We start from the raw sequence: 17,768 nt of genomic DNA, 5'->3' as shown, positions 1-17,768 counted from the left end.
AGTGCAGAACTTTCGAGGGTATATGTATTGAATAAATGTTGATTTATTATCTCACATAGGGTTTTGCTTTTTTCTCTACCCGCTGACGTTTTCGTGTTTCTCAGATTTCGTTGAATATTATTGTTCTTAACTATAATATTCAGTAAATTTAGTTCGCCAACATTCTTTAGAAAATCGTTTGTTGTTGCAGTGTAGAATTTGATATTACACTACTGATCCTGGTGATCTTTTGAACTCTCATAGTCAATCGAAATGTCGAAATTCGTCTCGACCATACAGTAATGTTTATAATGCCATGAAACCATAACTTACTGTTTCAGTTATCCCTTTAATGAGCAACTTTCCCGGATACAAGCAAAGCTCTCCCGGCAGTGCTAAAAACGCTGTATTTACATATGGGAGGGTAATCTTTCCTTATTAGTAACCAGCTTCTCAATGAAGACCATAGCTGTTTCACCTTTACCTAAAATGGGATCTCTTTGCATTTTCTTTATCACTGCGCCGCACGTTTTCCTTTGTTGGTTTGTATGCAAACACCTCTTTCGTGAATATTATCAACTAAGTTAAAACCTTACACTAGTCCAGAAATAGCTGGGATTTTTCTCCGTTTGTTCTTCCACTGCCAAAAACTGGTGTTAAAAAGAATTCACTGTAGAATGGTGTTAGCAGCAATATTATCTGTATCAGGATTAGGAGGCAGAATACGTATTGGTGTTTCATAAATAATTGTATAAGATTACAGATTATAGCAGCTCAGTGAATTTAAAAGTCTCTCTCTCTCTCTCTCTCTCTCTCTCTCTCTCTCTCTTTTAGTCAGCGCAGTGTGTCAGTGAAAGTATTTGGTTTATTCGAAATTGCAAATCGGTTAATAGAAACGAATGATATATCCTTTCACGTTACCGACGCTCATTTTCCCCCAGGCATTAATTGGCCGATAACATAGCCAGTCATTCCCAAATTGCGGTATTGTTGTTAATGTAAAGTAATTAGCAGAGAAATTCCTGATAATTAGAGCTCGTATAAAGAGATGAAGAATTTATATTCCCTTTTCGATATTCATTCTGCCACCCCGTTGCGTCGTCTGCTTTTCTTTGTTGGCTTGGGATCAGTGACGGCGTCATGGAAGGCTTGAAAATATCAACTTTTATTATTATTATTATTATTATTATTATTATTATTATTATTATTATTATTATTATTATTATGACAGTAAAAGTTGCAATTGATTTCAGAATGATGATACGTAGCCGAAAGGTGGATTCAAAACTGCTTCAAGATATTTATGTGATGGACGAAATGCACCGTCCTCCACTGGCGCTACAAGTTGTAGTAACAGTAGCGGAATTTAAGATAGAGGTTTGCTGATACAGTGTGAGTGCATTGTTAATCACCACTGATTTGCTATTAATCATGTTAAGAAAGAAACGTAAGAGGTAAATAATGTCTTTAAAGGAATATGTATAATCCTTGAAGCTGGTGTTCCTTAATGTGAATCATCCACTCAGTATTAGTGACGTAGCAGTACTGTAGAAATGGAACTGTCATATATTGTTGATCATCCCCACCTCAGACCCCATCCCGCCTTTCAGCTGCATTACCTTTTTGATAAGAAATTGGCAACATATTCCGCCAGGTTGCTTATTGGGCCATTAATTTGAGATATTGCTAATTGCTGGACGGCTTACGAAGTTCCGAAATTAGCTGGTGTCGGTGGGGCTTATTGATTGGTAGTTACTGGGTCGCTTGCGAGGGAGAGAGCAAGCTGTAATTACCTGCCATTAAGGGACGATAATGAAAGGTACAGGTCGCTCTTGTGTTCAGGGGAAGCTGCGACTCTTTTGTTTAAAAGAACCGGAGTTACGTGGATGTCATTATATCCTTGAGGGATACATTCCATTACATGTGGAAGTCACGCTTTGTGTCTTATTATATATTTTTTTATTCTATACGTTGCATATACAAAATTGAGTGTTTATATGTGTGTGTAATGTATTTATACAACCATGGAGGGAAAATCAAAATATACACATATGTCTATATACATAATGTATATATATATAGCAACGGTGGGAAAGTGGAAAACTTTTTTGGACCTAGTGCTTTCGGCTCTCGTCCGTTGTTATATATTCTCAAAATAGGTTGCCCGTACTTTTAAGCGCAATGTGTTTCTTAAGATACATTCGTGGCATTGCCAAGTTACCGTGGAAAGCAGTTTAAATTAGATTCCTAAGGTGATGGAGCATTTTTCGACTTCAGATATAGGGGAGGCTAGAACAGGAAAGACCACATTGTTCAGCAGTGCCGGTGTAAAGATACTGAAGAAAGCTGATGGCAGAGCTTCAGGAAGTCAAGAAGGGAGATAAACAAGGATCAACTTGGTCCTTGTTTGAAATGTTTTACTTGAAAATACACTAAGAAAACCGAAATGATATCATAAAAGAAGAGTCGGAATCAGTTTATATGAGCCTTTCTTGAAATGTTGATGTATTGAACATAATTTTGTGCACCCCAAGAGCCCTTTCAATTTTGTGCACCACGAGAGCCCTTTCTATCCTTTGAGTGGTAGTAATATTCTGGCGTAACTTTAGTGCGATGACATTATTGTGCGTTATACTACTAGCTAAACAATTGCCGATGCCTGCTGTTTGGAAGCAGAATTGACCATAGGTCTAATCATTCCCAGCAACACATTTTATAAAAAAAAATGAAAAGTCAGAGGACGTTTTTGAATCTCCAGCTTTCTCCTCTCCGTCTCATTGGATAAATGTAAGAAAATGTATGCAACTTTACTCCCGCATAGTCCAATTTCTGTTATTTACTTTCCAAATTAAGTGTAACATTTACCTTTGTCGTTCCTCTCTGCTTTCAAATAATAAACGAGTCGTCAGTCCTGTGACTAGCCTTGTCCAGTGCTCATGAGATCAAGCGACAATACCAGAGTCGAGACAATTTAGTTACGAATTTCACTATGTCTGGCGATCTGAAGACAAAACACTGACCCATCCAGCTTCCAAGACTCCCTTTAACTGTGACTGCGTCAAAGGCACACACACACACACACACACAGAGTTTATATCATAATCAACACTTATGGATGATGGTCAGAATGATTTAGGATAATTGCTAATATCAGTGGCCTTTGTGTCAACCTACATCTTGGAATATCTAGTGCGTGGTTGCTGCGAACCATCCTTCCTTTGCTGACTTTGTCTTTATTAAAAAAAAAAAGTTTTACCGTCCGTGCTTTCGGTACTTTAAACATATCTCCAACACTTGACTACTTGACTGCCAAGTGTAACGACGGAGGATCTGTAACAATTTCAGTTGCAATTTAAAAACCTCAGGCAGCTGGTTACTAGAACAAAATCTGCGTCACGCAATTAATGCTGGATCTCGATATGATATCGATTTCTTAGTATAATTAAGTATGCATGAGACAGGCAACTGTCAATCATTTACTATAATTTAAAAGTGGCAGCATGCCTTTTATTTTATTAGATATACAAATTACTTGAAGTAGCTCAGGTGGCTGTGCACTACTTGTGATGATTCTGCAATATATTGAACAGTTTCCTCATATCTTATTTTGCTTTTTTATTCCAGTCAGAATAAATCCAATATATTTTTTGGCTAGAAGCATGTTGGAGTATATTCTGTGTTCTAGTTAAAAGTCTGTATGGTTAGCTAGTAAAACTTGTCTTTTAAAATACGAAGAGTGTTGGAATATGAGATTAAAGTAACATTCCACTTTGCACAAAGGTAAGCCGAGTTCGTGCATGGTAACTTGGCACAGACATTCCTTCCCCCAAGCCGAAGAGCAGGTTATAATTTGGGTAGAACATTCAAGTAGTAGACCAGCAGATCTGAGATTATTCTCCTTTATTGTTATTAGAATCAAATAACGCCACTGTCTTTATCATTATCTGCTTCTGCAAACAATAACCAAACTCCGCTAACTTCATTTCTATCACCAACTACCTTATTTCCTGTTACTGTATACTCTTCCCACGCCGATTTTTTGGAAAGGTCATCCAATTCAAAGTTTGTGGGAGATTGGTAAATGACAGTAGTCTCAAGTTTTGTTATTGATTTTACTAAATCACCAACACATGTTCTTGATCTCCCTAGTCATAAATACAAATTAACATACGCTCTTATTTCTAGGTATATTACAAACTGTGTCACCGCTTGAATCTTATGGCCACTCGTTCGTACCTGTAACTTCTCCCTAAATGTCACTAAAGAGAATTCACTCCAACCAGCCTCTTCAGTGGCACTCTGAGCAAGGCCTGCGGGGACAGCTAGACGATTTCCATTTCCCATGGAGTTGGTATTGACTGGCAAAATGATTTTATGTTTTAGGTTTTCGTTGTATTTTCATTGTTCTGGTCAAGACCTGGCGCATTTCGTGGGGCTCTATCACTTAAGGCGACATTTTCCATCGCACTTTGACCCAGACTTTGCTCCTGGTCCTATGTACAAATTAATGAGGATGGTTCAACATGGCATTGTTGGATATGCCATAAAAACTATGTTTAACCTTAAAACCTTGATTATTGTAGATTCATTAGTGCACAGTGTTTAAAAAATCTAAAATTTCAGTTGCATTGTAATGCAGTTGAAATAGGATTTTTTTTTTTTGAGGTTGATGAACAGTGACTTGAAAGGATGCTTCTAGAAGCTGTTCACGAGCTGATATATTTAATCCAAGTTTCTGCAAGTAGAAGCATCACAAGTAGAGGCAAACCCACTTAGTCTCCTTCAGTTTCTTTAGGAAATAAAGGCATTTATGTCTGACTGTTGCCTTCTTCATGGCTACTTGAATTATATCGAGATCCAAAACTAATTGCTTGAGGTAGATTTTTTGTTCTAGTTGCTAGCTGCCAAAGGTGTTTTTTTTTCCCAGGTGTTGTATCAATATCTTTAAGAATTAAGTCCTTTCCTATTGAGATCATTGTCTGTATTTTTAATGAGGTTATTACTTTGTAACGTTTAGTTGAAGCCTTGTATTTGTGATGATAAGTCCAATACTATTTTTCTAGCAGACCAAGAAAAATTTTCTGAAAAACTATGTTCAGATGGCCAGTTATGTTCCATGTTTGGTTCTTAGTTTTTGTAGATCACTAAGGGTCATAAGGGTCATTTTTATAGCTTTTGATATTTTGATATTTATAATATTTTTCTGTTGGTTTGTTTGTAAGTAGCTTAGCTATGCTTCATTTTACTGGAAGATTTATGGTGCACCACAGAGCTTTACATCACGCTCTCTAAGGTAATAGAGCTTTGGAAATGAAAACAAAAATTTGACCTCTATGACTTGATCGGGTTTCGGATGTTCAGATGTTAGAATGCCGTCTGAGTTATTTTTTAGATACGCGCATTGCGCATTTATCAAGAAATACGTCAGAAATTTTAAGACTGCTTTACCTTCTGGATATTATATAAACAAGTGCAGTAATAATAACATCCCATGTCGCCTTCTTTAGTAAACCACTCTTGGGTTAGTGTTAAAATTTTTAATTTTATCTCTTCCCATTTATCTTTATTTTTTGTAATATTTCTTACATACTTTATGCAAATATTTTTCCGTGTTTATTTCACTGAAATTGATAACTTTCTGTTTGGAACGGTTCATATCCCGTCCGGCAAGTGCAATAACTTATTAACGTATGGGTACCACCCCACCCGGGCCAGTACTAAACACGGCGAAGGGACATACCATTTGGCCGACAACAAACAAATGCACCGCCAGTATCAGAAGCCCTAAAAGTGTAGAAAACTCAGTTTCCAAGGTAAAAACAGGCGCGAAGCTAATACTTAGAATTACCAAAATGATTACATCCAGTCAGTGAACTACAGGGGGACAAAGGCAGAAGTAGTTACAGAAGTTGATCTATCAAGTGAGGCGTCCTAACGTTTTCTTTGTTGCAAAGAAACACAGAAAATGAAAATGTTAGGTATTCACGCGGGGATTCTTCAAACTGATTCTGTATGGTTGAAGTGCTTTTTAACGACAGCACTTTTACAGTACCTAAAAGCAGAAAAAGTTTAATCGATAATACTGAATAGTAGGCTGGAGCTCGACTGAAGCGGGAGAAAGCTAACTTAATATGCATTTGATTACAAAATTGTAAACTAGATTGGTAAGTAACAACGATGAACGTAAAAAAACCCGTGTTAAGACATTTTGTTTCTTAACTTTTGATCGATATTTATATCGATATATATTTTATGTACCACATCCACGCACATTCAGAACCTCAAGATTTGTTATTTTTTAAACCGTTATTGTGCAATCAGTACAAGATATAGGGCTGCAAACCCCAGACTCTGCCCATTTGGATACTTTCACATTAGACCCAGTAGGGAGTGGGTGCCGTCAGCAAACAACACATGGTGCACTGTGGGTATTCGGCCCCCTAGCTACACCCACTTTTTTATTCTATTTAATTATTTTATTTATTATTTATTTTTACTTTACCTCCATTTCCGTTACTTTCTTCAGTCTTGCTGGTCAACGTCTCTATTACTTCTTAGAGTAATTTTGGGGGTTAGATGCTTGTAGTTCATCGTTATTTTCTGGATCTCTATTGCGGTCCAACACTCCAAATTTCTCTCACCACTGTCTTAAAGGCTTGCTGGCCGAAAGTAACCTGGTGCCTGGCTTGACTAAATTTCATAAAATCAAGTCACACAGGAATGAAATCGTAGACGCTTTTGGCCACCAGCATGATGTATTTCTCCCTGACAGAAGAACAAGCGTCATTGCAAGCCTGCAACAGACATCTTTCATCGGAGATAAATCAAAGATGCGCCTCTGTTCAGAAAATTCCCGCAGTACTAGCCAATTCAGTATTTTTATTATATATACTTAATCACGTACACAGTTTTTCAACATGGATTTGCATTTCTTCGAATTGCCAGTAGAAAAGAACTTACCTGTTCTATCTCTCTGTCAGTGAAATGAACTGATTTTGAAAAGTATGGCACATCGCACATGCATAAAATTATGCAACATACGTTAGCGTCTAAATGTCGTGGAGTAATGTAGAACATAGCTCGGTTCTCTAGAGGACTAAATACAAAATTTAAGAACGTGTTATATCATTTTACCTACAATCCACATTACAGTAAACGATTAATAATCAAGGTTTGCTTTGCTCGTATTCTTAATTATCCGGACAACGTTATTCCACTTTTGTTGTAAATGTCCCATGGCCACACGTGAAATTCCCTTGAAGAAGTTTGTTGTCTTCCCGACGTAGTTGAATCGTAAACAGTCACCTGTTGTAGACTACAATATTAGTTTGTTATTCGTAGTATAGCAAAGCTAGGTATATAGTAAGTATATCTCTAACATGGGTTGTTCGTATTATTCTTTTTATTCAGTGTCATCGAGTTGTTCACACGAATTTACATTTACATATGGCCCAGACTAATCCGCTCTGACCTGACTTAGACTTTGTAGTCTAAAGGGAGCGAAACCGAAACACTTAAAAAGAATAAAACCTTAAATCCCCCAGTTTCGGGGATTTAAGGTCTTATGACTCAGACATGTGGCCATCATTTATGCAAGTAGGCTACTCTGGGTCAAGGGTCACCATCCCTTAAGTAACCTGATACGTGGTTCATTTGTTGTCAGGGAATTAGGCTAGCCTAGATCTTTTGTCGAGATAACATATTTTTTTACATGTTGAATTAGGGTAGGCTTAGCCTACCCAACCTCCCTTCCACATTTACTAAAATATGGATTGTCACACACGGGCAGTTTTAAGAATGACGGGAGCAGGCTTTAACTCCACTGCCTTTGAGCGGAAGATTAGGCTAGTCCATGTTTCCGATGTTCAATTTTACTTGCTGGGCTCCAGGGTGGGTCAAGACCCCTGGCCAGGTAAGAGCATGGCACTCTAAATCAGGTTAGGAAGGTAAGATCAGGTTAGGTCAGGACACAGCATTCTAGGAAAGGTTAGGTTTTTTCATTGGCGGAACCTGTGTCCATCGTTTTCAACTGGCTTACCCAGGGTGAATGCAGAGTGAATGGTCAGGATGTTGTAGGCATTTGAGAGGGAATATGACCTACTAGTTCATATTCCTTGGTGAGGGGGGAGGTTGCTTCATCTCCCTCCCCCACAAGTCATTACCCCTCATTCTGCATTTCAACAGGGGTATGCCCTAACCAAACAGTACCCTTATCTAACGAGAATCATATCCTATCAGTCTTTTGGGGGTGAAGACCTTGTGAACCTTGAAAATTATCAAAATTTGTTTCAAAGCAAAAAATTAAAGTGACACATATAGGCTTCACCTTCCCTAATTAAGGGAAAAGCTTGACGTTCTGTAGGTCTATACTAGGCATATCCCAGTAAGGCAATCCATTTTAAAACCTGGCCTAGCCTAAAAAATTATGAGAAACTCTAAGAAAAGGCTAGCACCCGAGCTCAAGAGGACTCCAGAGTTGCTTTTTATATAAGTAACGTACCAAGTAATTACATAGCTATTGTTTCTGACTAGTTCAGCAGCTAAAATTTGAAAATTTGCGGTAGTGATTCTTTTGTTTTGGTGTAGGTAGATAGTCCTGCCCACTTTCAGGAAAGAGAGGAACAACTCAGCAAAGCACTTCAGTTAATTTCTTCCGGCTGACAACAAGGTTGTTAGCTCTCAGCTAAATTTGGATTTCGTTACCGGTGTTGATTGAGATCAAATTGGTGAAGTATATTTACAGTACTTGGTAGCCTTTCAGCAATTATTTAGAGTTAGGGTTTTTTCTTATGACCTTAGTTCTTCCAAGGTTTGACAATTTTTTCATTACTTTGAATCATGGTTGCCGACTTGAATGACAATGTCTGGTGCAAGTACGTCTTCCACTCGTTATTGCAGCAAAAGCTGCAATACGAGGTAATCTGCAGCGAAATATGACTCGCATACCATTTGCATTGATTGTAGAGGTCAAGTTTGTTCTTTGACTTGAACATGTGTGGAATGCAGAGATTGGGGCCTTGAACAGTGGATAACTTTCAAGTTCTCACCTGTCTAAGTTAGAGAGGGATAGGAGAGAAAGGCATCTCTTAGGAACGACAATATGACCACAGTTAGATTTGACTGTAAGTTTGAGTTAATTGTGAATTCTATGGCCCAGTTGGGGGCTTCGGTTCATGCCCTAATGTACCAAGGTAATAAAGGTAGTGTTATCAGTGGAAGTGATGTGTTGGTGGAGGAGCTGGCTGCCCATCCCACCGACTGTCTCAGGCAAAGGACTCTGGCACACTCCCCTGAACCTGGGAAAAGCCATACCTGAGGCCCAAGGGAGGTCGGTGGGGTCTGCCCACGGGTAGTCGGCCCCTCAGTTGCCCCTGTTGCAAAGTCCCAGGGCAAAAACAGCCATTAGAAAGGCATTTTTTCGGAGGTGCATTGTCTTTCTTTGAGTTCGGAGGCATCTAGCCCTGATTTCAGGCACCAGTGGCACAAGAGTGATAAATCTAGGCCATTGAAAAGGCCAGCAATGGATGTATCCCGCACCCCTCCGGTGCCCATTAAGAAGTCTTGCGCTACAATGTTCGAGGGGCCTTCATGCAGCTTTTGGGACAGTCCCAAACATTTTTCTCCAGTTTGCTGAGATTTGAAACGACGTGGTTTGGTACCAAAGCGCTCATCTTCAGTGCATAAACGCAACCGATCTGTATCACCTGTGGATGCTACAGTGTCTGAGCGCCCATTAGCGCCCAATGTGTCTGTATCTTTGGAGCACCCAGTGACTTCCCAGGGCCAAGTAGCTTCCGAGTGCCCATTAGTGCCTGTTCGTCCAGAGATTTCTGAGCACCCATTAGACCCCGAGAGTACAGTTCTCTCCTCTAAGGACTTAGCGCCAGCCCGTCTTGTCAGCTCCAAACCCCGGACTTCAGACTTCTTCTTCACCAGCGACCCCATCTTTTCCGGCGTCCACCTTCTTGATGAGTAATCTACTTATTGAACATTCCCAGTTGCCTAAGATGGTGTTCTCTACTTCCAATAGGAAGGCGCTCAGCAAAGTAGATGCTTGGCTCTCGGTCAAGAGAGACAAAGGCTCTTTAGCTTCCTCTTGCCCAACACTTCCGCACAGAAGGTATTCTTCTTATGCCACTGGAAAGGCCCTTCCTGGTAGTTGCTGCTCTTCCTCCCAGGGGACTTCTGTCTTGATTGATTCTTCTGGGGTGGTTTTCAGCAGCTAAGTGATGTTTGTTCAGCAGAGACTGATCATCTACTTAAAAACCTCTTCAGGTGTTCAAGTAATTAGTTTCTGCATGGATTGGTTGGTGTGGCGCCTTGGCACAGAAAATATAGGAGTGTTCCTCTCTCCCTGAGGACTTCATCTCGGATGCTCTGGGTGTTCTCTCTTGCACCGATAAAAGACTTAGAGATAGCTCTAGAGAACTAGCCTTTTTTGGATGTGCTTGTAACTACGAAGGCGACGCGGCTTCGTGTCCCGCGACCGGCAATCACAGTCTTCAATTTCTTGCGTCTGGATGTATGGCTTTATAGTTACAAGCACATCCAAAAAAGCGCGAAGAATTCGAGAAGTTAAGAGGGCATTGTGGCTATTAGAATTACATATGTGTCTGGTAAAAGTGACGAGTAGATTCTACATATATATTTCAGCCTAAAAAGCAATAAAAACGATTGCCCACTTGGCTACGATGGTGAGGATGGGTCTATTCCAGCTCTAATAAATATATCTGAAAATGACAGGTATATGTATGTACGAGAGGTAATAGACTTTTATCCTTCTCGTGGTCAGGTCGGCAACGTGACCTCCTTGTGGTTAAGGCAACGCGGTTTCGTGTCCCGCGACCGGCAATCACAGTCTTCAATTTCTTGCGTCTGGATGTACAGCTTCATAGTTACAAGCACATCCAAAAAAGCGCGAAGAATTCAAGAAGTTAAGAGGGCATTGTGGCTATTAGAATTACATATGTGTCTGGTAAAAGTGACCAGCAGATTCTACATATATATTTCAGCCTAAAAAGCAATAAAAACGATTGCCCACTTGGCTACGATGGTGAGGATGGGTCTATTCCAGCTCTAATAAATATATCTGAAAACGATAGGTATATGTATGTCCGAGAGGTAATAGACTTTTACCCTTCTCGTGGTCAGGTTGGCAACGTGACCTCCTTGTGGTTAAGGCGATGCGGGTTCGTGTCCCGCGACCGGCAATCACAATCTTCAATTTCTTGCGTCTGGATGTATGGCTTCGTAGTTACAAGCACATCCAGAAAAGCGCAAAGAATTCAAGAAGTTAAGAGGGCATTGTGGCTATTAGAATTACGTATGTGTCTGGTAAAAGTGACCAGTAGATTCTACATATATATATATATATATATATATACTGTACATATATATATATAAATAAAAGCCACGAAGGAAAGGGAAACACTGGAGTACTGCAAGGCCTTTCAACTCTTTCATCCTTTACTTAGCAGACTGAAGAAATATATAAAAGTGAGTTTACAAAGAAAGCTCATATAAATGACAGTCACGTCCTTATAGTCTTTTAATTGTCCTGTCCTTGCTTCTGAACGGTTGATCCTAATCCTTTGTAAAACCTCTTAGATATTTAACCCTGTTTTGGCAGTTCTACTAATTCTTCAATTATGTTGGATTCCAGGTACATATTTTTCCTTTATAATCCCCATCTCTCATTTATATGAGCTTTCTTATTAAACTTACTTTTATATTTCTTCAGTCTGCTAAGTAAAGGACGAAAGAGTCGAAAGGCCTTGCAGTACTCGTGTTTCCCTTTCCTTCGTGGATTTTATCTTTATTTATATATTTATCACGTTCCATATTTTCGTGATTCAGTTATATATATATATATATATATATATATATATATATATATATATATATATATATATATATATATATATATATATATATATATATATATATATAATATTCAGTAAGCTACAAACGTCCTTTAATATCCAATTCACTCTACCTCAGAAATAATATATTTTCATATATGTTACCGAAGGGGAATTTTTTAGTTGATAATAAGTTCGTCGTCTCGTGGGCTCGAACCAGCGAAGGACAAGAACTCAGGACTACAATGGACGCATTTAACTCACGCGGCCAGCAAGTGAGGTAATAAGTGGATATCGTCTCCCATATACAAATCGCCCGTCGAACTCAGGTGTTTGTATTTAGAGACGATATCCACCCACCTCTGCCATGCTAACCATGTAGTGCGTTTGTCACACGCAGCCATATTATGACTTTTTATCACATCACCGTGATTCATATACAATCAGTAAGCTACAAAACGTCCTTTAATATCCAATTCACTCTATCTCGGAAATAATATATTTTCTTATATGTTACCAAGGGGAATTTTTAGTTGATAATAAGTTAAATGCCCTCGTGGGCTCGAACCAACGGCCAGTACAAGAACTCAGGACTACAGTGGACGATTTAACCCACGCGGCCAGCAAGTGAGGTAATAAGTGGATATCGTCTCCCATATACAAATCGCCCGTCGAACTCAGGTGTTTGTATTTAGAAACGATATCCACCCACCTCTGCCATGCTAACCGTGTAGTGCGTTTGTCACACGCAGCCATGTTATGACTTTTTATTACATCACCGTGATTCATATACAATCAGTAAGCTACAAACATCCTTTAATATCCAATTCACTCTACCTCGGAAATAATATATTTTAATATGTGTTACCGAAGGGGAATTTTTTAGTTGATAATAAGTTCTTCGTCTCGTGGGCTTGCTTGCTGACCTCATTAACCTGGACATTGGATAAGATGAACACCAAAGAGGGTCGGCCAATTTAAATTATGTAATGTTCGACCACAATTTAAGATAGTGACTGTTCCTCCGTGTTCCTTTTTTATTTACCAAAGGTCAATAAAAAACTTTAAATTTATATTTTTATTTTATATATACTATTCTGTATTTATACTGTACTGAACTGAAATGCTTTTAACTTGTAACCAATTTAACTTGCCACGGTACGTACCGTCATTAAGAAACGCTATTGTCTGGAACGGTAGGGAGTATCGTAGCCAGTCACTGAGCATTAACAGTTTTACCTATCTGCTGCCCGACTGGTAGCTACAGTACGATGCTTTGTATGTTTTTTTGGAAAGAAAAGACATGGCAAAGGTAAACTTTACGAAGTCAAAAGCCGAGTTACTGAACAATACTTGTGTTTACGTGGTAAATGACATGAGAGAGAGAGAGGGAGAGAATTGCCAGTTCCCTCTAGCATTGTAATTCTATCCTCGAGAGATTAAAGAGAAAGAATTTTGTTTTAAAGGTATGTCAACGCAGCTTTAGTAAATGTCTTCTGAAGCCAAAAAAATTGTATATATATTTTGTTGCTGAAGAATCTTTGAACCAACAATTTTGCACTCAAAGTAACAAGAAGTAATTCATTCTATTCTTCATGCAACCAGTAAAATACATACACTATTAAAAACTATGTTTTGTATTAAAAACACACGCACTTATGTCATCGTCAGCTTCTCTGAGCAAACGTTCTTTCTCAGACAGAATACAGCTAAAATCTGATTGGTTGGCTGGTTGCCATGGAGATCTGCTAGCCAGTGACAGCCCACTACCTCTGTTCTATTTATAGACATGTCGTGACGGCACTAAGTTTGAACGTTGCCATGATCGTGATTATTTTACTGCTGATGGCAAAAATTACTCAATAATTTGCTTTATATAATTATTTCTTCATGAATTCAACAGTAATTTTAACTTTAATATAGTGGTATGAAAAATCCACAACAGTCTGTTGTGATGATGCATCATTACTTGTTAGTCCTATTCCCGGACTGTCCTCAGATTTATGACTGCAAACTGATGATGACGTCAGTAACAATAAAATACAACCCTCTCTAAGATCGATATGATGAAATGTATTTTATAGTCTTACTTATTAAAATTCACAAGTTGAATTGCAATTGTTTTGATCATGTATATTTTTGCATTTTATGGAATGTTTTTGTTGAAAACAAAATGTTTAGTGAACTTATGGTCTTAATTGTCCCACTATTTTATTACTGATGATCTTAATCATCCCACATTTATTCAACAGTATATTAATATAGATAATAATAAACTATAGTGAATAAATAACTAAAATAAAAAAAAAACATGAAAAAAGGGGAAAATCTTACTCTTCATTTTGGAGATTCCACTTCATTTTACTTAACAAAATTATGCGTTTATGTCTCTGCCTAGGCATCTACATATGCGGCTGAATTCTATCATTTTTATCATGTTTTATTCTTCATTTTTCATGTTTTACCATGAGCTTTAATTGAAAAGTTTCTACATTGGTTTATTATCCATACTCTATAAAAATAATGAAATACAGTATATTTATAGGTATTGATAGTTATATACATAGATATCGCCAGTTAAACTGGACTCTCAGCTAAGACGGACAACCTGGCCCCTATTAGTCCGTCTTAACAAGGGTTGACTATATATGTATATGTATATATATTATATATATATATATATATATATATATATATATATATATATATATATATATATATATATATATATATATATATAGTATATATATATATATATGTATATGTATATATGTATATATATATATATATATACAGTATATATGTATATGTATGTATGTATGTATATATATATATATATATATATATATATATATATATATATATATATATATATATATATACAGGCAGTCCCGTGTGTACGATGGGTCCAGCTTTACGGCGTTCTGAGGTTACAACGCTTTTCAAATATATTCATCAGAAATTATTTGCCAGTTTACAACGCATGTTCCAGGGTTACGACGCATTGTACGCCGATCCAACGGAAGAAATGTGGCTCCAAAACGGCAGAATAATCAAAATTTGGAGGTTTTTTGGATGAAAAACTCATTAAAAATGCAGTTTGCATCGTTTTCAATACACTCAAAGCATTAAAAGTAAGGTTTTCTTAGGATTTTTGACGATTTTCAACAATTTTTCGGTTTACGATGATTTCGGTTTATGACGCGGCAGAAAAACGGAACCCCCGGTTTATGTATTATATTATATATGTATACATATATCTTTTGAATTTGCACTTTTATTCTAGTCATGTAATTAATTCATTATAATTGTTGGGAATGTGATGTATACAAGAGAGGTATGGTTTCAGGAATGACTTCCCTCTTTACAAAGACCCTTGTTTATTATTTATCACCATCTTTACTACTTATTTGTTTTGTTTCCAATGTATTATACCTGTAGTGGTTAAATTTGTTCATTGGCAGAATACAGAATGACAGAATACTACTATGATGCATCATACGAAATTCAGTGCCCCGCCTGTAAGGGAACAAAATATCGAAATCCGCAGATGAAGCTCATGGTCAACATTTGTGGACACCCATTATGTGATGCTTGTGTGCGGATGTATTTTTTAAAAGGTAAGTGTATTTGAGTTAGATGGAGGTATCAGTCTGCATGATTTTTTGTTTGGAAATCAGGGATGTTTGACAAGAATTTGGGCAAATATGAGATTATACAAAACTTACTGTATTGCAATTGCCATAGTATAGCTTTTCATAGTTTTAGTTAATAGATGAATCCATAAATATGCTCCTCTGGCTTGAACTTAGTTGTTGGTGGTTGTTTTGGATAGGGGTTTATCAAACATGACCTTGAAATGCTGTACACTTGTAGTCAGATTAAGTTACCATTACGTAGTCAACTTAGCAATAATACCTAGTTTATCACTTCAGAGTGCCATGTTTAGTACAGCATTTTATTTCTTGTATTATAACTATAATGAGTATTAAAAACTTGTAAAATGCTGTTCATGGTAATTCCAGATGTCTCCTTTTAATTGTAGGTTAGGTTAGACTTTTTATTGTAATTATATCCTGGTTATTATAGTACTCCCTTGTTTTTCGGAGCCTTTGATATCCAGGCTTACATGTTATCCAATCTGAATCTGAAAAATATATAAAAAAAAAAATAAGTTTTAGACATTCAAGAAAGCTTTGGTTACTGTAAGTTTGTTTGTTCATTCACCATCCACCCTCACAGGCACAAACAGGAAAGCCTCAGTCACGTGCTTGCATTCATTCATTCACCATCCAAAACCTCTAGCATACCTAGTGGGATATCCACTAAAGACAAGCGGTCATTCACTTGGGTGCATTCAGTCCACCTTCCGATAACCGTACCGTACTTATCGGATTTCTCCAGTATGTACAAAATATTTTTATTAATTTTATTGAGCTCGGGCAAGTCCGTAAGTAACAAAATCTGGTAAGTTGAGGCCCATTAAGTTGAGGTGCTGATATCAAAATTGCTCATATTTCTTAAATGTATTTCAGAATCTGCTCAGTGCCCAGAGTGTGGAATTGTTTTAAAGCGATCCAAGTTTCGTGTTCAAGTCTTTGAAGATCCCTTGGTAGAAAAAGAAATAGATATTCGGCGAAAGGTAAGTGTCACTTTATTGATTTGCAAATATGGAACACTTATTTGATTTTAGTTCAAACTGGAAAGCTTTGATAAAAGAAATTGGAATCAGGTGTCCATTACCTGTAGCCAGGGTTCCTGTTGTGGATAGTGTTTCTATGCAGTTTCATCTGGCTTAATAGGATAGGAATTTAGTAACCCCTTCCTGGAACCTTTGTATTTCATTAGTTACAATGTTTGCTGGTGTTGTATATGCATCATAAGTATGGTATGATACAGGCGAATAAACTTTTATTTAGTTTTCATGGGGGACTCATACAAACCATGAATAATATATTTGTGAAGCTGTTAAGGTTCGTAAGTGTTGTACTTTGCAGAAATACACTAAAACCTTCATATTATAAACCATGATGTAACATAATTCACAAAATATTGATAGTTGAGATAGTCCCCCGCTGGTATGTTTGTACTATTCTAATCCTTTGGATGTTTCCATTTTGCCATTTTTTCGTACTAATGAATGAATCTTAAATCAAGTTTTTCCTGAGTTTTCAAAAGTGCATATCATCCTCATATATATATGAGGATCAATTCTTTTATTTTTGGGCCTTATAAAGGGAGCTCCTTTTCAAAGATATGCAACAGGGCAAATTCGTGGACTACTTGGTCAGATAAACATTTCATTTCCTTCCTTTGAGAATGATTTTTCAACTATATAGGTTTTTTATTTTAATATTTAAAATTATGTGTAATTTAATATATTGTTGGAAGAACCAGTAGTTTGTTTTGAATAATCAAAATGTATTTGGAATTGGAGCTTTTTTAATTTTGGTACTAGGTAATTGGATGTTAACTTTTTAGGTATTAACAATCACCTTACGCAAGATTTGTAAGAGTTATATTGATTTAGAAATCAATATTATTTGGCGTGAATCTGACCTACTGCCGTTTGGTGCGATCAGTATTTTAACTCGCTAGGACTGTCTTCGTATTCACCTGTTTCCCACTAGATGGTGCTGGAATGTTTACATTCTGGTATATTTCTTCATGCCGGTGTGTTAAAACACACGGTCTTGATCAGCTTTGGACTACTGTATATTTTGATGATTTATGGCTGATTTCTCTTGTACGGTGTTGTGATTGGTTTCTGTTTTTGCTGTATATCATAGGAGTTTGTGAAATCCAAGTGTTTAGGTTTTGCTGATAACAACGTAGCCTATGTTAGCAGCTATGTTAAAACTAACTGCGCAGGCTCGAATGTGGCTTTCTTGATATGTAGATTGTGAGTGTTTTGATGAGAGGACATAA

The 17,768-nt window shown here is 37.3% G+C and overlaps 1 protein-coding gene across 4 annotated transcripts in view; it reads left to right on the top strand.

Moving 5' to 3' along the window:
- The window catches only part of Mat1 (CDK-activating kinase assembly factor), a 242,377-nt gene that overhangs the window by 205,272 nt on the left and 19,337 nt on the right, over positions 1-17,768 (top strand). For 2 of the 4 annotated variants that reach the window (XM_067098835.1, XM_067098836.1), the window contains 2 exons: positions 15,305-15,460; positions 16,376-16,482. In XM_067098835.1, the coding sequence (XP_066954936.1) occupies positions 15,305-15,460; positions 16,376-16,482 (263 nt within the window). Of the gene's footprint in view, positions 1-5,999; positions 6,144-7,183; positions 7,342-15,304; positions 15,461-16,375; positions 16,483-17,768 lie in introns of those variants that run through there. The other 2 variants (XM_067098838.1, XM_067098837.1) reach the window with 2 other exon arrangements.

Source organism: Macrobrachium rosenbergii, chromosome 55, assembly GCF_040412425.1.
Source record: "Macrobrachium rosenbergii isolate ZJJX-2024 chromosome 55, ASM4041242v1, whole genome shotgun sequence".
Lineage (NCBI taxonomy): Eukaryota > Metazoa > Arthropoda > Malacostraca > Decapoda > Palaemonidae > Macrobrachium > Macrobrachium rosenbergii.
This window is presented reverse-complemented; position numbering and strand designations above follow the sequence as displayed.